Source organism: Clupea harengus, chromosome 8, assembly GCF_900700415.2.
Source record: "Clupea harengus chromosome 8, Ch_v2.0.2, whole genome shotgun sequence".
Taxonomy (NCBI): domain Eukaryota; kingdom Metazoa; phylum Chordata; class Actinopteri; order Clupeiformes; family Clupeidae; genus Clupea; species Clupea harengus.
Window position 1 is genome coordinate 29,501,563 of NC_045159.1, and position 25,561 is coordinate 29,527,123.

Consider the following 25,561-nt stretch of genomic DNA (forward strand, 5'->3'; position numbering starts at 1 on the left):
CTCACTACTCTTTCTTCTTCCTTCTCAGTATCCAACATACACTTCAATCCTGTAGGTCCCACGTCATACTCGTGCCCAACTTCACCAAACACTATAAGGAGAAAGTAGGGGCTTTATGTTTGCTTTACGAAAACAATAAGGCCTCCATTTTCTAGAGAAAACAAATTATTCTGAAGGTGAGCCAAAGGGCTCCGTTTGTGCAGTCCTGAGTCTCAGGGGAGGCCAGATTGAGATGTGCTGCTATTATGCAGCCAATATTAAAAAAGGATAGATTCCTTTGACCCGCGAGACCTTCCGCAGAAATTGTTTAATAGGATACTGAGAGGGCACCATTTATGGATCTAGGGTAAGCTATTTGCTTAATGATCTTTCCCACCGCTTCAGTGTTCAAAAAGAGTGACTAAGAGGCTTCACTCCAATCCCTCGCACGCGCAGATATCTGTTCACAGGGCACACAGTCCAAACAGCCAAGTGTCCATCCATACCTTTCCCGCTGGTTAAACATGGGGAGGATGGGAGGAATTGTTCAGAGCGGTCAAACCCAGGCCTGATTATCTAGGCCACATAGACTACTATTCCGTGAGCGAAAACTGTGTATGCTATTCAAACATGAGCTGTTTATCTAAACAGTCAAATCCGGTGCTGGGTCTGAAAACTGAGAGCCCGTATTGCACAGTTACAAAACCCGAGGACGAGGGAATAACTCATGATGAGGTGAAGGCTTCATCCAGCTTGCAACGTCTGTAGGCATATTTTCACCTCATCTGGCAGAGATGAGCCAAGAGCCTAAGGTGCTGCAGACAAACGAGGTGTCCTCCAACAGGCACGGATGAGCCCGAGGCAGCGCAGGAAATGGCCTCCCCGCCCCAGCCCTCACGCCACACTCGGCCCCCCTCCCCCTGCACCACAGCCCTCTCCCGCACCTCATCACCCCCACAGGGCCACGGAGCCCAGGGGAAGGGAAGAAAGGGGCCAGATCACCTGCTCCCTAAAGCATGCTGGGTAATGCTGGACCTAGGAAACAACATGTTTTTTTTTTTTTACCCGCAAAGCCATACTCAATATAACATGTACAACTACTGCAAGCCATCCTCAATATAACATGTACAACTACTGCTATCCATTCTGGATAATAGCATGATTCTCATGATTTGTTTGTCAACACGCCAAAAAACTGATTGTTTGTATGTTTTATTGAATTATGACATATAGAAAATAAAAGACTATTACTGATTTAAATCAAGGATATTCTAAAACCCACTAACCTAATCAAACCAAACGTTTTCTCCAATTTTAACACCCCTATAAGTTTGCAACAAGCAATGAAAAACTCTTAAGTACATACACACATCAATACAGCAAACTATGAGTCATTTACATGTTCTTAACACCAAGTTGTCATTTTCACTTTGCCACTAGAGCACTGAAGAGACATTTGAATCCTTAGCACATCCCAAACAGGCATCAGTGCCAGAACAGTTCACATATGCACTAAGTACAGCAGGAATGTCATAGAAATGGGTCATTCTTCATTTTATTTAATTTAATTAAATGCTAGATGTGCCATCTAAAATTCTTCTAAAATTTGAATTGAAAAATACAAAACTGGTTTACCTTTTTATTGTCACAAAGTGTATGCATTGTCTGTGCCAAAATGAAAATGAAAGTCACAGAAGACACTATCTGAGGCAACAGTGGGAGAGGGAGTCTCCATCTCGCTTCCCTGAACATGAAGTGTGTGTGCGCCTGCTCGTTAGGGGGAGAGGGGGACTCCATCTCGGTCCCCGAACATGAAGTGTGTGTGCGCCTGCTCGCCTGCTCGCCACATGTTTCTTCTCTTCACAAATGTTCATGAAATCAACACTGCTGTACATTTCAACCATGTCACTCATGTAATGTAATTCAACAACGTTGTCAGTCTTTAAAATGTTGGAACCATGTTGGGTGTTTCTGATTTCCTCTGTCTGTGTCAAGCATTAGGACTAAGATTAGCACAACACCTCATACCTAGCAGAATATTTCACCAGTTTCAGTTTCAAATTCCTTTTTCTTCCACACCTCCAGGGCAGTGGCACAACATTAAAGCAGAGCGTGAGCGAGTGGCACCGCTTAGAGGGATGTGGGACGAGACGGAGTTGAGGGCTAGAATATCAACATCTCTCATTTCTAATTTCTAAGCCATATGTCAGTTCAAGTGGTGAGAGAGAGTAGGGGCATTCGCATTTTGAGGGAAGCCAACGGAGTCAGTTATGATAAATACTGCTGCTGTGTCCCGAGTCCCATCCCAGAGAAGAAAGGGAATATCTCCCCACACTCGAACCACCTCGGTGTCAAACCCCCAGGGACAGTACCTCTCATCCGTCATTTATAGCACAGATAATGTGAACATCATGTGAAAATGAAAAGGCACAACGTATTTCTTTCTTTCACTTTAATAGCGTCGAAAAGACGATTCCTATTCACCTGCATGGCATCAATTCAACCAATACAAAATGTACTGACCAGACCTTAATGGGCTGGAGAGTGTTAAGTACTAACAAGATCTGTGATTATAGCTGCCATGTTGGTAAGTCAGAATAGCACATCATATATATATATATATATATATATATATATATGATATTGCATAGTGAATTCATATGACATGGGCATAATGCATAATGCTTATACTCTTATCCTAGTTTATGTTTGGTATTACTTTTTCAATCAATAATTCAAGATAGATAACGTGTTCAGTACTTGTGCAGATAAACAGGCTGTACTTCTAAAGAGAGAATGCTGCTGTGCTATGGAGGGAGCCTAGCTGTGCTTGGTCATGATCAGGTTCCTCAACATGTCGAAGGAGTTCCCGTCAGGCTGGACGGACACCACCTCCTTCTCCGACTTCACCTGGAGAAAGCCGTGGTCGTCCAGCCCTACCACCTCCGCCTCTGGGCCGTCCTCGCTCCACAGCTTCACCCGAGTTCCACTGAGAGAAGACAAGACAAGCCACATGTTGCGCTCACACAGCTGCCTGCACACACCACCACAGCAGGCCATCCAACACACACACAGCTGCCTGCACACAACACCACAGCAGGCCATCCAACACACCCACAAGTGAGGCGCTGCTCTGGAGAGAGAGACAACATTCTAAACCCAACCCAACTCCTTCAGCTCGACTATAACTGACTAAGGACTGAGTAATTTACTAACTGACTTTACAAAGTTGAACAATCCTTTGGAAATGGAAATGATTAATAATAAAAACTAAACAGTAAAAGCAGGGTTGCCTCATCACACATCAATTTGAGTGACACACAGAGAGAGAGAGAGAGAGGGAGACAGAGAGAGACAGAGAGAGAGAGAGAGACAGGAAGAGAGAGAGAGGAAGAGAGAGAGAGAGAGAGAGGGGGAGAGAGAGAGAGACAGAGAGAGAGAGACAGGAAGAGAGAGAGAGAGAGAGAGAGAGAGAGGGAGAGAGAGAGAGAGACCGGAAGAGAGAGAGAGAGAGAGAGACAGGAAGAGAGAGAGAGGAAGAGAGAGAGAGAGAGAGACAGAGAGAGGGAGAGGGAGAGAGAGAGACAGGAAGAGAGAGAGAGAGAGAGAGAGAGAGAGAAAAAAAGAAAAAGAGAGAGAGAGAGAAAAAGAGAGAGAGAGAGAGACAGGAAGAGAGAGAGAGAGGGAGAGAGAGAGACAGAGAGAGAGAGAGGGAGAGGGAGAGAGAGAGAGACAGGAAGGAAGAGAGAGAGAGAGAGAGAGAGAGAGAGAGGGAGAGAGAGAGAGCGCATCATGGCGGTAGTTCACCTGTGGACCCATCTACAGAGAGAGAGAGAGAGAGAGAGAGAGAGAGAGGAAGAGAGAGAGAGAGGGAGAGAGAGAGAGAGAGGAAGAGAGAGAGAGACAGGAAGGAAGAGAGAGAGAGACAGGAAGAGAGAGGAAGAGAGAGAGAGAGAGGAAGAGAGAGAGAGAGAGAGAGAGAGAGAGAGAGCGCATCATGGCGGTGGTTCACCTGTGGACCCATCTTCTGTAGTAGAGGGGCAGCACGGCCGCCGGACCCTTCTCTTGGAAGTCGGCGATGAGCTTCTCCAGGTGGGTGACTGTGCGGGCGATGAGGTGTGTGGGGTTCAGGGGCTCCAGGTTCGAGCCATGCTCCCGGTTATGCTGCACCACCAGGTCATTGATACAGATGGTTGGGTTGCTGTTACTGACATTGAAGCCACAACCTGTGAAGAGATGACAGGGAATGCCAGTGAGGTTTGACTATCCAGTGAATGCCAGTGAGGTTTGACTATCCAGTGAATGAATATGAGGTTTAATTATCTAGTGACTGTGAGGTTTGATTATCCAGGGAATGCCAGTGAGGTTTGACTATCCAGTGAATGAATATGAGGTTTAATTATCTAGTGACTGTGAGGTTTGATTATCCAGGGAATGCCAGTGAGGTTTGACTATCCAGGGAATGACTGTGAGGTTTGATTATCCAGTGACTGTGAGGTTTAATTATCCAGTGAATGTGAGGTTTGATTATCCAGTGACTGTGAGGTTTAATTATCCAGTGAATGTGAGGTTTGATTATCCAGTGAGGTTTGATTATCCAGTGAATGACACACAGAGAGTTTAATTAGTGAGTTTAATGTGAGAGTTTAATGTGAGGTTTAATTATCCAGTGAATGTGAGGTTTAATTATCCAGTGAATGAATGTGAGGTTTAATTATCCAGTGAATATGAGGTTTAATTATCCAGTGAATGAATGTGAGGTTTGATTATCCAGTGAATGTGAGGTTTGATTATCCAGTAAATGACAGTGAGGTTTAATTATCCAGTGAATGTGAGGTTTAATTATCCAGTGAATGTGAGGTTTAATTATCCAGTGAATATGAGGTTTAATTATCCAGTTAATGACAGTGAGGTTTAATTATCCAGTGAATGAATGTGAGGTTTGATTACCCAGGGAATGAATGTGAGGTTTAATTATCCAGTGAATGTGAGGTTTGATTATCTAGTGAATGCCAGTGAGGTTTGATTATCCAGTGAATGTGAGGTTTAATTATCCAGGGCAAAGATCTCACAGCGTGCTAGATCATGCAGTGCAATGCCACCTTACATTACCTATGAGAAGATGGAAGGTTGGTCCCATAACTGTTGAGTTCACCAGAACGCCACCCAGTTTCATTAGGTTACTGTAGTAAATATCATTAGGCCACTTCAGCCGTAAGTCGAGTTTCTGTCAAGAAAGTGAACAGACAGAAACATTTTTAGGAACACATCACAATCCTCATCATCCCAGCATTGGCTCAGTGAATGAACCCCTTCTACAAACACGGTTAAACATGACACACACTGCTGATCGTTCAACCTGACTAAACTCTTCATCCTCCTGCACCTGGATGCACACACACACACACACTGCACAGTCACACAGCTGTTCCCTCATTTATGACTGGGATTCCTATTACATTGTTGTGACAGTGTGTGATTTCTACAATAATTCGATTGTATGCTATACTCAGGTTTTCAAACCTCAGCACATATTTGTTGAATGATGAACGCTAATTGATTCAGGACACATCACAGTTGACAAGACCATTAACACTATTCTTTGTAGGACATGAGTGTATCTCATCATCAGGATGAGAAGACACACACACCCACACCGACACCGACACCGACACCGACAGACAGACACACACAGACAGAGACACAGACACAGACACAGACACAGACACACCCACACACCCACAGACACACCCACACACCCACACCCACACCCACACACACACACACAGACACACACACACCCCCACACACACACACACACACCCACACACACAGTGAAATACTAGAGTGCAAGTGGAGGAGATGGAGGGGGATGGAGGGGGATGGATACCTCATATCCTGGCAGAGTGCACACGGCCTCCACCACAGCCAGGGCTGCCAGGTGCTGCAGGAAGGGGATGCTCTGGCCCAGAGACGAGCTGATGGGGACCTGCACGTGCAGGGTGAACATGGCACATCCCAGGGGGCTCAGCCAGGCGTTACCTCCACGGCCTGAAACACAGCAGAGACTTAAACACACACACACACTGTGCGTCCCCAATGTGTATGAAACACAGCAGACACACACACACACACACACACTGTGCATCCTCAATGTGTATGAAACACAGCAGACACTTACACACACACACACACACACTGTGCATCCCCAATGTGTATGAAACACAGCAGACACTTACACACACACACACACACACACACACACACACACACACACACACACACACACACTGTGCATCCCCAATGTGTATGAAACACAGCAGAGACTCTCTCACACACACACACACACACACACACACACACACACACACACACACTGTGCATCCCCAATGTGTATGAAACACAACAGACACTTACACACACACACACACACACACACACACACACACACACACACACTGTGCATCCCCAATGTGTATGAAACACACCAGACACTTACACACACACACACACACACACACACACACACAGACACACACACACACACACACACTGTGCATCTCCAATGTGTATGAAACACAGCAGACACACACACACACACACACACACACACACACTGTGCGTCCCCAATGTGTATGATGGACATCGGTCTCTCGCCATGGACTCACTGCCTAGTGCACAGTGTTTTCAGTAGGCTGACACTGATTTGAATACTACTCTTTGGAATAGCACATGGCAAGACAACTGATGATTTGCTTGGGTGAGGACCCTTCCTGTCGGCGCGGCTGGAACTGAAGGAGTGAAAGTTAATCTAATGGCAAGGGTGTTGCAATGGAAACCTACTGACCTCTGCCCTTTGTCTGACGAAGAGCTACGGCGATTAACCCCATTTCCTCTGGTAGCTGAAGCATCAACCTGTGGAGTGGAAAGACAGGCAATAAACGGGGGTTTTAAACAGCTTGACAATTACATTTACGGAGGCCAGAGCATTTACCCAAAGTATGACTTTACCATTTGAAGGCTCAGATTTCAGTGCCCAAGTCAACATACCCCCTCAAAACACTGAACCCATGAGCAGATCCTGATGTGTCAATCCACCCCCCCCCCCCCCCCCTAAAAGTACCTAGAACAGGTCATAAAGAGATCAGACATCAGACAAAGAAATAGTTCATTTGTGTGGTTGTCGTCATTCAGGTTGTGGTCATTTGATTTCCAAGTATATTTCTCAAGGATTTGGTTTATTTGACAAACTAACACTAACTAAGAGTTTCCTGAAGAAATAAGTGTGGATGAATGATTTATTGTAACGACTGCTTGAGTAGCAACACCTCTGCTCTGGGTTAATGTTTGAATAACGGCCGTGGTTGTTTGTTTCAGTCCAGGTGGACATGCAGCAGTAATCAAATAGCTGGTTAAATATAAACCACTGCTTGGAGAAGTGTTTCCTACAGATATCCTTCAACACTTCCAAAGTACATTAATAGCACTTATTCTTTAATTGCTGCTACATAGAGTTGGGCAAACCCTGACATCTCCAATGCTCCGAGTAGGCATCTATAAGCACAAATAAACACAAATAAACCTATGTGTATATATATATGTTTGGCAAATGATTGGCAAAAATCAACTGAAATGTCCACCATTTATAGCTCTGTTTACACACACACATGTTGCCATAATTCAAACTGTGTCTTTGACAGCTACTGAACTTATTCCTTCCTTCATAAAACATCCATCAAGTCATTTGTATAGTGTTGTAGAAGGCAAACCGTTTCCATCTCACTAGGATGAAAGCACAAAGTCATTCAGAAGTTCTTGCTTTTCCACTGAGTAAGTAGGCAAGAATGAAAAGTGAGGTAGCTAGTTTAGCCAGCTAGCCAAATGTTATGTTAAAATGTTATACAACAGCTTAGTCCAATTGGGAATCAATATAAAACAGATACATCAGTTTGAAGTATTTATATGCAGGAACCATTTTTGTAACACTGCTCTCTAGTGGACAAGGCTACAGGAACCTTTAACTAAGTGGGATATTTGCGGGAAAACCTATTGCCTGATTTTGTTCCACCTGTAAATGTAGAGTGGAGATGGAGGGGCAGTTAGGGGTAGGGGCCACTGTGGATAAAGATGGAGGGCCAGTTAGGGGTAGGGGCCACTGTGGATAAAGATGGAGGGCCAGTTAGGGGTAGGGGCCACTGTGGCTGGACATGAAGCAGGTTTATTTGGTCTAAAAACAGAATGTTCATTATCCACATTCGCCTTCTGGTGATTTTGTACAGAATGTGTCACATCATCAGGAAAAGGAATCATATTATTTTCAGGCAAAATACATGAATCCAAAAGCGGGCCCATGACCGTTTTAACCCACTTGACAGTTAAGAAAGATTCTGTAACTGGCAGCTGGCTTAGAAGAGGAACTCTTTGCTTTTATGATGCAAAATGATTGTTACTGAACCGCATCACTATTAATCCACCAGATTCACCGGTACACAATCTTTCTTAGATTTAGTTTAAAGTTTCTATTATTAAAGCACTGGTTATTTTCTTCACCGTACAAGAACCACCACCATGTTGACATCAGCGTGCAGCTTGGAGAGAGCCAACATTTAATGAAATCTAAAAGGACATAAGGGTACAACATGGAGTTTGCAATATAGAACAATAATTCATTGTCATTCTCAAGCAACAGTAGCAAGACATCCAGTCATTTTAAGATTTATTTTACCTTTTAGAGTAAAGAAAATGCAATAAAATGTCTGGAACAAAGAAACTCAATACAGAGAATTAAAATAAATATATGTGTATATATATTATTTTATTTATTTTTAAATAATGTCTTCAGATTACATAACCTGTGTATATCCTGAAACCATTTTTATTTCTGAAATCCAAAACTATACACTCATTCAATTCATAGTTTAATTTCCATTTTAAAATGTTAACATTTAAATCTTGTTTGGAGTGGAATCACATTTATGGACATTATTGAAAGTCTATCTTGGGACTTGGCTAAATATTGGATATAGACCTATGTCTTTGAACTTGGCTCTATATTCAGATTCAAGTGTATGAAAGCGCTTTAAACTAAGAAGAAAACAGGATTTATGTTGTCAACGTAATTCTAATTAGTCTGGGCAGGCCGAAATAACCAAACTGCCAAAACAAACAAACAAACAAACAAAACTCCACCACATATTCAATTAGGAAAAAAATAAGAGCAAGAGGTGTTTGTCCATTCCTGGCAAAGCCATGTACAAACTGCATTGAATTAAACAATTCATTGCATGTTATAGCTTCGACAAGACATTTTCTGCAGACAAAACATAAGGAATTACGTGGACAATATTAAGGACAAGCATAGACAAAGAAAGGACTCATACCTAACCTCACTCACTCCCTTGACAGTGTACGCGTACGGCACAAATATATGTTCACACTCATTAACATACACTCTAGCAAAGACATTCATAGACTTCACAGGCTGCACACACACCTCTCCATCCCCGACTCACACACTCAGACACCCCCACCCATTGCCACACACACACACACACACGCACGCACGCACACACGCACACACGCACACGCACACACACACACACACGCACACACACACACACACACACACACACACATATACATACATACACACACACACGCACACACACACACACGCACACACACACACACACAGGCACACACACACACACACACACAAACACACACACACACACACACACACAGGCACACACACACACAGTGTGGTGTGAGCATACGGCTGCTGGATGGATGGTTCCTGTCCCTGTGTGTGCAGGCGGTGGGGTGCAGCTCACAGGAACATGACCTGCCCGCAGCTGAGGCAGGTTAAGCAGCCCGACTGAGCGCAGCGCCCTAATTGAGAGCTTTGACTGTTTGGCAGGACCACCGGAGAACCCCGTGCACTTGTTCGTGACAACGGCTGCTCCTTTGCCAATCAAGGCTTTGACGAGAGCCGACAGGGGGCCCAGCTGGCCCTCTGGAGTCCTTCATTCAGCCCAATAAATGAACTTTTAATCAGGCACATCAACACCTAACAAGGCAAGGAAGGCCAGTCTGGTTAGGTGGTACTAGTGTGTTTTTTTCTGCCTTTAAGGAACATGATAAATAAATTGGCAACTACAGCAAGGGGCTGTGTAAGTACCCTAAAAAAAAAAGCTAAAAAAAAAAAAAAAAATACATTTAAAAATAAATAAATAAAAATCGGCAAATCTCAGAAAACATCACACAAACGTCCAGCCTCTCTTCAACAGATATCAAGATGAAAGTATATAGATATCCACAGATCAGGTTTGAACCCTGATATTTAAATAGACTAGTTCCTCAATGAACTCGGGACAAGCTAAAAACTCAAACCAGTGCCAACCCAGGAAAAAAAACATGCATTGTCCCAAGAGCTGGGAACTAAAGTGAGCCGTTTGGGGGTACATGGGGCTGTCCTTCCACACAACGAAATGTCTCCTTTTCAAAGCTTTGTCCTAACTGACATCAATCCTGAGAAGATTAGCATGCAAAGCAGTATCAAATTAATTTCTGCAACGCAAATATGAGATCAGCCTTGGATCACACCAAACAACTCATTTCTAAACATGGTAATGCTCTTATATGCTCAATGGGAGGGAGGCTGTCAATAAAAGCAAGGGTGGGGGGGTGGGGGGGGTGGGGGCCGATCTGTGGGGCTCAAGTGAAGAGCAATCTATAATAAGGCGAGCTCAGGCAGTGTGGAGCTGCAAAGCTGAGGCTAATGCATTCCTCTAGAAGTTAATCTCATTTTGAAAGCACATCCACTGAGCTGGGCCCAGAGGGCGTCCGGTGGCTGAGAAACCAAAAATGCATTAAAAAAATTCCCAATAAAATTCACAAAAGAGAAAAAAGGACAAGTGGGGGAAAGGGGGCCTACAATTAGCAATTAGACACCAACAATGGCACTTTCACTACTAATGCCACACATCAAACAGTGGCCATTCTAGTCGGTCTCAGCTGTGGCCAAAGAGTGGGGAGGGAGGTAATCCTCCCAGTTTCAGTCTGCTTCTCTGACACGGCGATGGCGCACTGGAAATGATCTAATATCCAAGCGAGCTGAGAGAAAGAGAGCGGCCGGGAGGGGGGAGAGCGCCTGTGAGCCATGTGAATGGATATTCAGAAGCCTGTTCATGTAGCTAGAACTCTCTATGGACAGCTTCTAGCTCAACACACGGTGAGATTTGGGCCTCTAGCTTTATTCAATTAATACTGAGGTCCAAAACACCTTAGAGGACTTGTCAGGAAAGTCACAACCCAAAGCTATGCAATTTTTTGACTTTAGTATCTTCTTGAAAGATTATGTGCAGAAATGTTACATACAGGACTGCAAATGAATCAAATAAATTGGTACATCTCAATAAATCAATAAATTGATAACATGGATTTGCATCTTATGTGGAAAGAATGACAGAGAATAGAAATTCTTTAAACCCATTTAGCTTTTTTTTTTTAACACACACAAAAAAAAGGCCAGCTTGTTGTCATGCAATTGGGAAAAAGTGTCCTAATTTCTACATAAAGATTGCTTGGCTGCACATATTTTGTCAACATGAAAAGACCCAGAGCTGTTGAGTTTAACACCCACATACAAGCTATTCTGCCATTATGATGCACATAATGACACGAGCATCCACCACACACACACACACACACAGAGCGCTACCATTCAGCAGTTCCCAGATCATACATTTCTTTTTCAAAAGCCAGGCCAGGAACATTGTCTCGCTGGTAATTACAACAAGTGCCCGACAAAGACATACAAAGTAGCACATCTGTGGGTGAAAGAACAGAGCGCATCTCCCTGTAGAAGAGCCGATCTTTTAAGTCAAGACAGGCCTTTGTTTCCATTGGGAGTGATACCCCTCAGCCTCACCTCAAAGGCCTTTGTGAGGGCAGCTCAGCCCAAAGGGGTCACTTACCCAGAGGTGGGGGGGTCAGAGGGCAAATGGCCCCCGCCCGAGTCATCTGTATGACAAGTGGACAGGAGTGATCACACACACACACACACACACCCAGGCTGACTAGTTTCTCAGTCATGGATTAGCAGAGCAGTCACCTTGTTTGGGAGTCCTGACACACAAACTGACAAAAGAGGATTTCCAACCAAAGGTTACCCCTAACTACCAGGATTCAAAGATATCCTCTTTTGTTTCATAGCAAACGCCAAAGATGAAGACATTTCAATGTAAGTGTGCATCTTGTCAGGCGATGAACAGTCATGGTGTACTGACGTGGGGCTTTGCTCTCAAGTAACTTCAAAAATGTAACCCTGCCAAACATTCAAAGCCTCTCCATTTTACAATATCATTTTACAATATCATTTGACCACATTTAAGCCCTGAAATTATGAGTGGATATACTAAAAACAGCTTTCCAAAATCCACATTGACACAAAAAGAAAAGAAAAAAATCCACCCAGCACGAAAACTGAGCTTGAAACAAACAATACAAATATCCTAAAGAGCCATCACAGCTGATTCCACACATCAATTTCAAAACTGGATTTAGTGCAATTAACATAAGCATGTTTGTATTGATCAATAAAGGGGATCAATAAAGGACAAACTAATCTGTAAATGTGATTAATTGAGCTAATCCTGTTTCCTGAAGAGCACTGCAAATTATCATTTTCAAATAGCTCCCTCGGAGGTGATCAATGACAGTTGTTCTCCATTACCCCGAGCGGCAAGGTTGTAATTCCCACTTTCCCTGACTTGGCTGGACCAGAGAGAGAGCTCCTCTTAGGGCTGCTCCCCGCTCAGTCATCTGACAGGCTACAGCCCCCCGATAGCAGACAGCGCCACAGCACTGCGCATTTCGGCTTCTACATCGCGGCTCTGTGAGGGCCATTCATTTCATGTTATTCGTCCAATCCAACAAACAACATGGTGAATTCCATCAAATGAGCACAAAAATAACGCTTTGGGTTTGTGAGCGCTCTGCGAATCTGAAACCACAAAGTTTGTGTGTATGAGTGCGCCAACACTTTAACACTTTAACGCATTAAATATAATACATGTTTCTACCAGCCTAACCCCAGCCTCGACTAGTTAGTATGCAGCTCGCCCGAGATGTAAACTTCTTGCGCATGCAATGCCAGATGTTTAACAGAATATGAAATGAGGATTTTAACCATCTGCTTACAATTTGAGATAATTGGAGGTAGAGCATGCAAGGTCAATTGGACCAATTTTATTTTATGTACAAACCTGCTGCTGAAGTTATTGGTGTCTTTTTACCTTCCAGTCTACCCCACGCTGCCAAGGTTCGTATTTTACACAGGAAACAGGGCCTAATTCCATACAGTGTCAGTTTGGATTTGGGATTCGCTGTCAAAACAAACACTGATTGCCGGTTCTTTTGGTCCAACAACTGGCCCATTTTCACCAGAGGAGGCCCTTGTTCTGAGTGTTTGTCTTAATCCCACTGCCAGAGGAGGAAGTCTCCACACGTGAACCCTGGGTCCCGGCTCTGTTTAACCAAGATGAATGTCTTGCTTTTCATAGTGTGAGTTGCTAGTCCATGTCATAACTGGAACATATGGAGTGAATAATGTATACCCTATTCATTAATAAATTAATATAAATTAATACCGTCATAGCGCCAAATACTTGCACATTGCTCCAAAGGTTTGTATGAAATAATGCACTATTATATATAAAGGCAAAATGTCTGCGATATTGCTTAGAGATAAAAAATAAATGCCAAATAAATCAAATAGAAAAAGGCATTTCTCTGAAAGTGAGCAGCCAGAAGCGGACTCAGGCGGTCTTGACAACTAGGAACAGAGAGACAAAGTGCTGCAGGCACAGGGATCAGATTTAGCAGAACAGGAAAAGCATCATTAAAGCTCGCTGGTGAGGTATCACACACACACACACACACACACACACACACACACAACACCATGGGTCTGATCCCGTCTGCTCCTCTGAGCTTCACAAATAAACACTTCCTCACAGTTCACCACCACCTACCTACCACACTGGCACTCAGCTGGCCTGGCTAAAACACCCCCTCTGACTGTCTGCACAGCACTTTCCTACGAGCATCAAGCAAGCATCCATATCTGCCGAAGAGCTTTTAATGATCAGTATGAACACCACAAATGAATGGGTCACACACCAGGGGACACCAGTAATTGTTTGCGCCATCAAAATGATTTGACATATTTGTCAAATGAAATGATAGCGTTCTGGTGTCAATAGTATGCTGAAAATAATGCAACATAATTAAAAGGGAACCCGAATGAATCATCTGCTCCTGGCTACAGTGGATCCTGCAGCCAGATGAGTGCGGTGCGGTGCGGTGCGGTGCGGTGCGGTGCGGTGGTCCCATTAGGCTCAGGGGAGCACGGGAGCACAGGGACCCCAGCCTGGTTGTGACCTTGTGAGAACACTATCCTATGTCTCAGGCTGCCTATATTAGTTGGCCCTGGCCAAACAAAGCGCTAATACTCTGGACAAACAGAGCGCTCGCCCGGCTCACAGAGACATCAATACAACCCGTCTTCATCCACAGCTCCACACCAGAATGCCTACCCAAGCACTTTACCCCCCCCTGGTCCTGCACTACTTTTATTAATAAGGCCCTCTCAAGCCCCCACTTGGATCCCCAATAAGGAGAAGTTCCAACATTCTGCACAATCTGAGAATTCTAATTGATATGGTCCCCATCACTGACAGATCAAACAAACTAAATGACCCATGTTTAAACGTATACGCTTTGACGAATAAAATATTCTTAGGTCAACACAAAAGCAATAATTTTAATGAATAACCTCTGAGTTAAAAAAAATGGATTCATCCCAGTTAAAGTCAGCGTAAATAATTATAAAATATCACTGTTAGAATTAAAACAAAGCTTACAAATGTCACATGCGTGATTGAAGGGTGTCAATTGAAGCATTGTTTTTTTTTTTGTGGTTGCACAAGCAAATTTCGTTGTGTATCTAATGCACAATGACAAATAAAGTCTATTCTATTCTATTCTATCATTACTGGTTTGTTATTTCATATTGGTTACTAAGCATGTATTTCCATTTTGAAAGCCCGCTATACATTTTGGATTGGGAGATGGCAAAATAATTTTACACATTTCTATACTTATTTTCTATACCTAGTCTATACTTCTTCCTGCCTTCCTGTATTAGAAAAATCCTCTGTTTTTAATGAATGTAGGAAATGATTATTCAGTCAGGTCTACGGTCTCCACAGACAGCACAATACACGTACCTTGTGAATCATCTGGCTGCGTATTACAGCATTTAAATAAACATGTCCTATTGTGGCTTTTTGAGCAAGAAACATAAGCACTTTCCTAACATTGAAATTTATAATACCTAACAAAAAATCAAAATGACAATCCTCTCAACATATTGACATAGAAAAATACACCAGTGTCCTGCTTACTTGGCTAAAATAAACATATTTCATGCATGCTACTTAATTCAAAAATAATACTATTTAATCAGACTGTAACATGGTACATCTGGAAATTAAACTTATGATCAAGAGACGGGGAAATCACACTGTAGACATTTTTTTTCTTGCCCCAGACTTTCCCCCCTTTTTCGTTACCTTCCGAACCTTAATGACAACACTGTCATTTTCAATCACTTCAGCACAGGTCCAGAATCCATTTTTCAAACTTTATGACAGGTCTAATAGCTTCCACCTGTTTCTAGGATCCCGCCTGTTGACTGGCAAGTTCCCAGTGAAATGTGGAGATGGAGACAAAGACCTCTATTAGGTGCAGCCTGCCTCTACTGCTGTGAGGTCATTCAAGCATCAAATTAGATCCAGCTCAGACGCCCCCCCACCCCCTCAACACACACACACACACACACACACACACACACACACACACACACACACACACACACACAGACACACACACACACGGCAGAGTGAACCACTCTTACTTCTGTGTCGCCATGTAAGTGGCTGCTCTCGCCCAGAGGCTCCCCCTCACTCTCTGACTGAGAACCCACAGCGTGCAACAACCATACTTCCACACGAAAGGCACAGAGGCTGCGTGCTAACGCTGGGGTTGGAGGCAATTCACTCACTTAATCTATCTGGCAAACATAATGCCAGCAGCTCTACCGCTGGCCCAGGCACCGGGGGGAAAGAAAGAAAAGCTCCATTACCCTTCCAACAGGTCCATGGTGGTAGGGGTGACCTCGGCGAAGAGCAGGGTGCGACCCAGGGTGTGAGTGTGCAGGTGGTGGCTGTAGGCCTGCAGGTTGAACTGCTCTGACGAGAGCTCTGTGGGGGGGTCAGGGAGCAGGGCGAGCACCCCCTCAGGCAGGTCTGTCTGGAGTTCTGCACTTGACGAGAGCTTCAGACAGGTCTTTGGAGACCTGAACATGCCCTCCTTGTCCATCTGGCTCTCCAGCCACTTTAAGAAGCGGCCTTTCAACTCCTGAGGAAGAGGAAGAGGAAGAGGGGGGGGTCATCAACAACTATAAATCATCTCAAATGAGTAAATAAAACATTAGGATTTAATTATATTCATACTTCACAAAACAAATGCATAAGGGACGATAAGTCTATCACTGAATATATACTCAATGGCTGCATATATATATACATATATATATATACATATATATACACTCTATCACTGAATATATATTCAATGGCTGCATCTAGAAATGTTGAAAAAGGGAAGAGCCGATCTGAAAACTTTTCCAACTTAAGCCAGGCAAAAAAAAACAAAAAAAACACACACACACTTCAATTTAATTAACAGGCATGTATAATCAATTACTGTACAAGTTGGCTTCATTACACCGTGTTCCCCTGGGCAGTGGAGTTACTGGTCTTTTTCTGTCAAAGTTCATTAATCAACAGGGTCATATGCTTCTCAACAAGTACTCATTTTTTTTAGTTCTCAGGAAAACCTGAACAAATGTTTGACAAATGCAATAGAAAGAATTAGCTCATCCCGTCAGAACGGCTCCTTAATCAAGAGTAAGGTTTAATTTGATACTTGATATCATGCTATTGATAGAGGTCACTGTTGCCTGTGTCCGTGGAGACGTATGTTAGATTATGCTGGACATATGCTACAGTCAGTTAAATCAAAGCCATGTATTTGTGTAGCACTGCAACTAGGAAACCTACAAAGATTGTTTTTGAAAAAAAACTCTCCACTTTCGTTTTTGTAGATATTCCCTAGGATTGAGTTTTGTAAGCATGCTTACAAACCTATGCAATGCATAAAAGTAGTCGTGCAATTTATTTAACTACTTATTTCTTTAAACTGAAGCTCTTAAACTCATTGAACTGTTAAATACATAACACAGATATTTATACAACAGCGGCACAGCCCCTAAACCAAAACCGTTTCCTCCAAATGTGTAATGGATAGATTCAAATAAACGGAATGAAATAAAGTAGTGATTCAAGGCTCTTATGTTGAACCGATGCATTTATCATAATGCCACAGCTCCTCAGTGGACATGTCTATCTTCACTGCTATTTTTGTGACGTACAATGTCATTTCCACACCGTTATGACTCCTGAAACAGACTCAAATAAAAAGTGTTGTTGGTCAGATTAGGCCCTAAAATGAGTGATATATGTTTGTTTAGTAAAGCATCTAACTGTATTTCAGGCACTCGCTGGGAAGGACTTTGCCTGACCTTAACACTTGAAGAAAGGTAGAGTAATGGCGTGGCTCGTTTGGAATAAATAACATAGTTACAGTCCATCAAGAAGAAGAAAAACCTGGCTGGCACCAGTCCATGGTCAGAGCACAGTGTCTCTCTGCTAAACTAAATAAAGCACTCACACCAAAAGCTTGCACACCAAACTAAAGAACACAAAGTTAATTAGCTATTTCAAGCAAGGTTGTGGAAGTGTTTTGTGAGCAGACATTCAGAACGACAACTAATAGTTGGAAGTGTCTTTGACACTGCAGATAATCATTTCAAAAGTCTGGTAGACATTTAATCACACACTAAAAGGAGCAAAAATAAATGTCCTTATATTTCAAAAATCCTTGATAGGCGGCCCAGCTTATGTCTTCATCAACCTAATAAGACCCAGATAATCAGATGTTTTTACTAAATAAATTATTAGAAAGCAATCTGACCCAGTTGCTCTAAAAAAAAAAAAAAAAAAAACACTTTAAAAATACGACTTAATGAGTATAATGACGTGATTAGCTCAAATCTACGCACAGCGCGCACGGACTAGTTAATCACTCCGAAGCTCTGGTGAGCATGCCCATCATTCTGTGCTTTGTGTCATGTTCAATGGGGATGGTAATGACTGAGGTGTCCCCTGAGGTGCCCCCCTGAGGCCCACTCCACGGTCTTTAAACAAGCGGGATGAGCCTGGGCTTCCCCTCAAGCAGGAGGCACCACGCCGAGGAGTGGAGCTCCCATTTTAAAGCAGGAGGCTGGAGCACAAGGACTGGGTGAACACAAGCCCCAGCCCAAGAGGTACCGCTAGCAAGACACAAGAATAAAGGTCGAGTCCACCATTCTGGCAAAAGGGTGTTGATATATTGGAGCACAACAGCCAATCAAATGACACGCCGCCTCCCTTCCGTGCTCCTGAAACAGCGTGTTGATTGGCTGGGATTGTTTGTGGTTCGGGTTCAAGCCATTATGTTCGTTTCTCATCTACAGAGCCATGACTGCGTACGAACAACACACACACACACAAAATGGACAGCCAGAGAACCGGAATTTGACAAAAAAAAGTGTATTAAAAGTGCATTTAAAGAAGGCAATCCAAGTTAGCTTTTTAAATGTTTGAAAATACCTTGTCTGGCAATCTGACACATATGACAACTAAATTAAAAAAAGTCATCAACGTTGTGTGTCACTGTGTTTCTGACACAGGATGTTTTGTGTCATCGCTATCGTAAGATGGTGGACAGGGCTCGAGGACTAACAGAGGTGGTGATGAATGAGTCTTGTGAACAGTGGGAAAGCTCGTGGCAAGATAAACAGGGGTCTTGACAAATTTGTAGGGGTAGCAGAGTTTCCCTGAGTGAGCCAATCTGATGGGCTCAACAGCCCTCCACACAGGCCCTCCTCTCTTCCTCCACGGGCAAGGTGCACAGAGCACGCTCTATTTGCCCCTACCGCCCCTGCCATTCCCAAACCAATCTGGAAGCAATCCCACAGGCAGTCTGCTTTCATCATTTGGGTGTTTGTTGTAACAAAGTGGCTGGGGCAAGGGTCAAATGTCACCCTCAAGTCCAAACAAACCTCTCGGGCCATAATACTACAGTTTTTGACTTTCAGTAACACAATTGTTTTGTGTCGAGCAAGGGAGGCCAACCAGGGCCAAGTGGGTGTACAAATGAGTAACTTAACTTGTCAAAGTCATTCAAGCGCCACATCGTTAATGATCTCCTGGTCGCAGAGAACACAGAGAATCCCATGGAAAAAATGCTTTTAGCTCTTCTTTTAGCTATCGTCTCCTTCTTTTAACATACTGTTACATCTACAGGAAATGCTTTAAAATCATTTTATATCCGTAAGCTAAAGCCATTTCTGACATAACTCAAGCATGTTGCAAAGCAACAGAAGCAAATAGATTAGTTGCAGTTTACAAATTAACATGGGACATGTTCAAAATCACATTCACTTTCTTTACAGTACTTCAAGATAAGTAAGGTAGGAAGCATGTAGACTGCCTGCCATCTAGTGGGTGCTGGAAGACATTACAAGCATCAAGAAACATGGGTGCCCAGCGGTCCTCAAAATAATAGTTATGCCCAAATACGAAGGACAGAGATAAGAGAATGATTTGAGTATGGCACTGTGGCACCCTCAATATTTTCACTTTCTCAAAAATCACCTTCAAAGTAGCTACGTAATCTCAAGGCAAACAGCATAAAACTGGGTCAGCTTCTACACTGAGGTTCTGTAACAGTGTGTGGTCTTAGCATAGCACAGTGCCTGGAATCTGCCACTTTCCTTTCCTCTTTTCCCCATAATTAATCCACATCACATACTGATGAACTCAGAGTGCACATTCCCAGCATACCGCTGGACCGGCCGCCCAGTGGCCGCAGGGCTATTTGAATATCAATGGGAGATCCAGAGCTTCAGTTCTAATAGTGGAATTAAACACTGACTTCTTAGACTAATCAACTGTTCCCTGCTGACTAGTTTTGGCTGCATTCACTCAGCAGCACAATGCTATTCTTTAGCCTTAGTGTTGGAAAATTCCACCTATATTTGTCTATGCAAATGCCTATTATGCCGTCCCGTAAACCAAACAATCCCCAAACAAGCCGAAGACTTTCAAAACATTAGGAGCCATAGAACAAGGATCTTGACAAAGAAATATTCAAAAGGCTTAAATGACATGGGCAGATTCATTAAAGTTAGTCCTAAATGGATTGAAACAGACGACAAACACTGCACATTTAAATTAGGTCTTTGATCAGACTGAACAACGCTGAAACATCGCCAATTCAATTCATTCACCAACTTCAAAGGAGACGGTCAACACGAGCTCAAGAAAAGTGTGACTTTTCTCACACCATTCGAGTCCCTCCCGTTAAAGCTCCTTCAGTATCCAAGGTGTACCAGGAGACCAACATAAACGTGAACAAACGTGTATGAACAAAAATGAAGCTCACCAACTGTCTAAATGGAAATGGATGTGAGAGATGATAGGACTATGAATACTCAGTTGCAGTACACACATTTTTCTGCAGTGTGTGATTTGAATCTGGACACATTTTGGCTTAGATTTCAGAGACTATATCTGCATGTGAATGGACTCTTTGTCATACAGCAATAATAGTATAATTATACAGTATAACACAAGAGGAGATTCAGGATGATATCATCAGAATAACGCACATGTCCAGCTGTTCGATTTTCCCTGAGTAGCATGAGTATTATGCACAGAGCGCTGATATATTGTCTCTTCTAAGAATATCTGCAATGTTTCCCCCTAATACAAATGCACAGTGATTTCAACAATGGCAGTTTTTCCAGAACTGTCAAGCACTGAATGATCTAGCTGGACATGCTTTTTTTCTACTGCCTAACTGCTGTCTTCAGAAAAACACAGCCATTTCTATGTTTAAGCAGGATCCGTATTAAGGGTGTTTTGCATATTAAGCGTATTCATATATGCACGAAAACTGAAACGAGTGTACATCAATTCAGAGGTTTCTACAGCAACCAAGCCTTTCCTTCCTTCATGGTCTGAGACACAGAATTAGACTTTCTTTCTATATTTTGTTTCTATATTATATAAGAGCATAGAGTTTGAGGAGGAGTGATTAAAGGAGTTGAATGTATGTACCGGGCAGGTGGAGAGGACATGCACGGGGCTCGGGGGGGGCATCTGGCTCAGCTCACAGCTCAGACCCAGGGACGTGAGGATCTCTGTTAGCACCTCGTAGCGAAGGGCATTACTCATCTTCAGCACTTCAAAGCCATCGGAGCTCTGCACATGCTGTGAATCTGGTGCAGTCTCCAAACGCACCTGTCAATTACAAAAGACATTGAATGAGCCTCATTAGGGCCTCATGTAGCAATACCAAAAATATATAGTGGACAAGTCTGTGTAAGTCATACATAGTATAAGGTGCAATTAGATGCTTAAAAGCTTTAAAAAAAAAAAAAGAAAACTCTGATTGGACAAATGTAAAGTTCTGACTCTTTGATGCCATTTTCATGAATTATACATATGGGGCTCACTTACTAACCTGGTGAAGTATATTAAATATTCCTCTCCCACTTTTTTATGAACAAGTGGGAGGGAATAAACGGCATGCTTCTGAAGTTAGTGATTGAGTTGTTTTTATCATCCAATATGATGTGTCCTATTTGGGTGGCGAAATCTACCTTGTGAAAAACAAAAAATATGAAAAGTTGAATTTGTTTTGGCTACAGGCTATTCTATCAATTTGGGCTAATTAATAAAAGGGATTTGGATTATATTTCGCACATTTTCAGTTTGCCTTCATCTGACAGCACACTTTCAGTAGTCAAAGTCAAAGATATTATGAAAAAGGACAATGCTACTTTTGTTGGCCTAATAATTCTTGCTTCCAAAAAATCCTTCTTTAGTAATGGAGCATTTGAGGGTCGGCTAGTACCTGACACAACACAGCTTCCCCACCACATGCTCCGTGAGTCACCCTGACGATCACCATGTCCTTGGCATCTCCGTGCAGTTCTCCCCAGAGCTCTACCTCGCCCGTCACGCAGTCGGCTGGCTCCCGCACGTACACCCTCCCGCTGGCCAACGCACTCAGCTCTAGCTCCGTGCTGTCGGCCTTGGTGAAGCTCAGCCTACAGATCTGATTTCTCTGGGCTTCCTTCACCACCAGATTAAGGCCTGCCGGGGAAAAGGTGGAGGAGAGACCCAAAACCTTCCCTCCCTTGTCCAGGTATGCCAGGAAGCGCTCTTGTAGTTGTGGGGTCAGGGCCTCATCTGCTGCTAGCACCAACAGCAGCGTGCTCTCCAGCCAAGGCTCGCTGAGGGCCTGCTGGGGCCGTAGTGGGTACAGGGCGTAGCTGTCAGTGTCTATGCATTCAGCAAGAAGGCAGCGGATCGCATCGAATCTCTCCATGCAGCTCCCTGTGTACACAAGAACATTGGGGGGCTTCCCACTGACGTTGACCCTCTTGCTCTGACCTGCAAAGCACTCCACTTCCTCTGTGCCTTCGTCGCTGTCCTCCACACAGTCATAGTCGTGGGGCAGGTCTGGAATGTTCTCTATCGAGGCATACTTCACAGACAAGATGGTGCTGTGCTCCAGCTCCAGGCACTCGTGGCAGCTGGACAGGTGGAGGTGGTGGCCTTCCATGTGACGGTGTCCTGCTGCCTTGGGCTCCTTACCGTGCGAATCCCTGCACTCTCCTTCACTGGTCCTCTGAGCCGTGGGCTCCGAAGCAACCGAGAGGTTCAGGCTCCCCTTTCTGTGCTCGGTCAGCTCTGAGCCCTGTGGGACACCGTCCACTTCCTGCTCTCTCGGTGAAGGTTCTGAGAGTACGATTGCAGCGGGAGTATTTAGAGGGAGAGGCTGGACGCGCTGTTCAGTCTGTTTGCTGCTCGCTGATTGTCTCTTCTCGATAAGTTCCCTGAGGGCAGATTCTTGAAGCAGAACAGCTAGGAAACAGAAGAGAAACAGATGTTATCTGTGGGTACATGTGCCTTAGGAAAAAAAATGAAGTAATTGGATGATTAACGTAGAGACCTACAGACTATTTTTTCTGGAACGAGACCATTTTCCATCTGAAGCCGATCTTCCATGAACGCCACCCCCAGGCGGCTAAAGTTCTCCACACTCGTCTCAGCTACGGCCCTGAAGGGGAGTCCAGGGCTGCGGGCCAAGGGGTGACAGTAATCAGACCACTGCAGCACCTAACACAGAGGGGACCAAAAGCAACGCAAAGCATCCCGAAGTGTCAGTCAAGCTTCTCGGATTGGAATTCATAAAGAGACAATGTGAACATTCATCAAGGATGTATTTATATAACTGTGAATATGTTGGCAGAGGTACAGTGGTTATCATTTGCATATTCTACAATGTGCATTGTGAGATGAGTGTATGTTTTTTTTCTTAATGCACACATTCTAATATTCACATTTACATGTACCTCTTATCAATTACACACATGGCTGCTTTTATTTGTAGGGCATGGTGTAGCCTTGGCATAAAGTATAGAAGGGGTTTCAAAATATTCCACTGTACTCTACATATTTGCTCTTGACACTTGTACTGAATCATTCATATTCTGGACAATGGAAAACAAATCTAGATCAAATGATGAGGATAATAATGATGGAAAAGATTTGCAACCCCAGTCAGTCACAACTCAGTACAATAACATAGGCAGTGCCGAAAGAGTCCATTTGTTTATTTGAAAGGGCAAAATGGTTGCAATGTGCACATCCTTCTGTCAAGGGTGATTCAAGGCACTGGTCTACACAGAAGTGCAAAACCCAACGTTGAGCACACAAACACAACTAAATAACTTTCACTTTTAATAACTATCAATTTCCGAGGCAATTGACAATATAAAAGATGTAGGGTTAAAGAAGCGCACAACCCTTCTGAAATGCTTTTTTTGTAGCTTATATATAGACCTATGCCTGGAAACTAGCACAAAAAATGTACTTAGTTCTGATCAGTACAACGACATACTTCTGAAATGTCAGCGATGAGAGGAAAGGTGGACGTTTTCACTGAGCTCATCATCATCATATGTCAAGCAAAAGGCAAAGGGGTTACTAAGGTCGACTTACAAACTAGGAGTTTGTGCAGCATAAGTAAAAGATAAGAGAAATACTTTTTTATTTGAGTTAAGAGATTGGCCCCCAGCAGGTCCTGATGCAGCCTCTATGATGAAAGCAATGTTCTCTATCCTTGGACGACAGAACAGGGAAGATCCTATTAAGAGAGTCCACTTGGTGAGGTCATCACAAGCCTACAAATAACACCAATAACATACAAAGATATAAGGAACCCAATCATTTGTAAACACAACGCTAAAAATGCTCTCATTCAAAGACCGCATACGTTAAAACAAACTATCTAGGTCAACCAATACTAAAGGTGTTACTTCTTCAATTCAACACAAAATTACATATCTGTAACATTTCCTTGTCACTAAAATAGTTAACTTACTCTGCTACACTGAAAAGAATACTGGCACGCGTTCTTTCACATTCTGCAAGCGATTGCCCTCACTACCTTGCGTGATGCCCATGGACTTGGATTTGATTGGCTAAAGCAATTGATAGCCTTGATGATAACGTTGAGCTAGCTAGCTAGTCTCAGGGTTAACATTTTTAATCGCAACGAAATGTCACCTGTGGTTCGGTGATATATATAGCCTTGTTTCCCAGCTTAAGGAAAACCTGGGTGTCTTCTGGTAAGGTTGACTTGTGTTGCTTAGAAGTTTGCTCCCCCGTCTGACACTGGTCTGGCTTTACAGCACAAAAAGTGAAACTGCTAAGGTTGGTGCTCCCGCACAATCTATGTACAGTCCTGCAAATGACCGGCGTGTAAAACTTCTGAAAACGCACCCAGAGGTAGACGTAACACAGCGTTATAAGCATGTTTAGTCACATTTGCATATGTAAACGGGAACCCATTTGGCCGATGGCCTGTTCACCGACCACCAGGTTGTATGGCTCCGGTTGAGCACTGAATTCCACTTCCTTGTTATTAAACACATCGCATTCTACGTGATGACGTCACTTCTTTGGATTATTTTGCGCGTTGTGTTCATTACTGCCACCGTCAGCGCAGGCGTACAGCTACTTGACCACCAGGTTCTAGGGCCTAAGAAAAAGTCATACACCTGAGACCTAGGCCCACTGGAGAGAAACTTTAAAGGCTGAGAAAGATATTTTGAGTCATTCAATAGATTTAAATATACACCAAAGACATTTCTGATGTTGCAAGGCTATTACTGCTGATATTAATTAATATAGCCAAAAATGGCAAAGTACGATTTGGGTCACGGTTATATAAGTGTCCTAATCACGTTCAAATGGCAATTGGTTCAAATCCC

At 43.4% G+C, this 25,561-nt stretch overlaps 1 protein-coding gene across 3 annotated transcripts; it reads right to left on the reverse strand.

Moving 5' to 3' along the window:
• Positions 1-1,178: 1,178 nt before the first annotated feature.
• hlcs (holocarboxylase synthetase (biotin-(proprionyl-CoA-carboxylase (ATP-hydrolysing)) ligase)) lies at positions 1,179-25,225 on the reverse strand. Of its 3 annotated transcripts, none has more exons than XM_012829619.3 (11): positions 24,855-25,225; positions 24,332-24,469; positions 23,240-23,402; positions 22,132-23,147; positions 21,333-21,515; positions 16,190-16,464; positions 6,827-6,894; positions 5,870-6,030; positions 5,092-5,206; positions 3,992-4,205; positions 1,179-2,968 (listed from the first exon to the last, which is right to left on the reverse strand). In XM_012829619.3, exons 1-11 carry the CDS (start codon positions 25,101-25,103, stop codon positions 2,800-2,802), a joined length of 2,751 nt encoding a protein of 916 aa, XP_012685073.2. In that variant the 5' UTR covers positions 25,104-25,225; the 3' UTR covers positions 1,179-2,799. The 3 variants fall into 3 exon arrangements, with proteins under 3 accessions (XP_012685073.2, XP_042564547.1, XP_031428524.1); XM_042708613.1 differs by having other exon boundaries at positions 24,670-24,995; XM_031572664.2 differs by lacking the exon at positions 24,332-24,469.
• Positions 25,226-25,561: the final 336 nt, after the last annotated feature.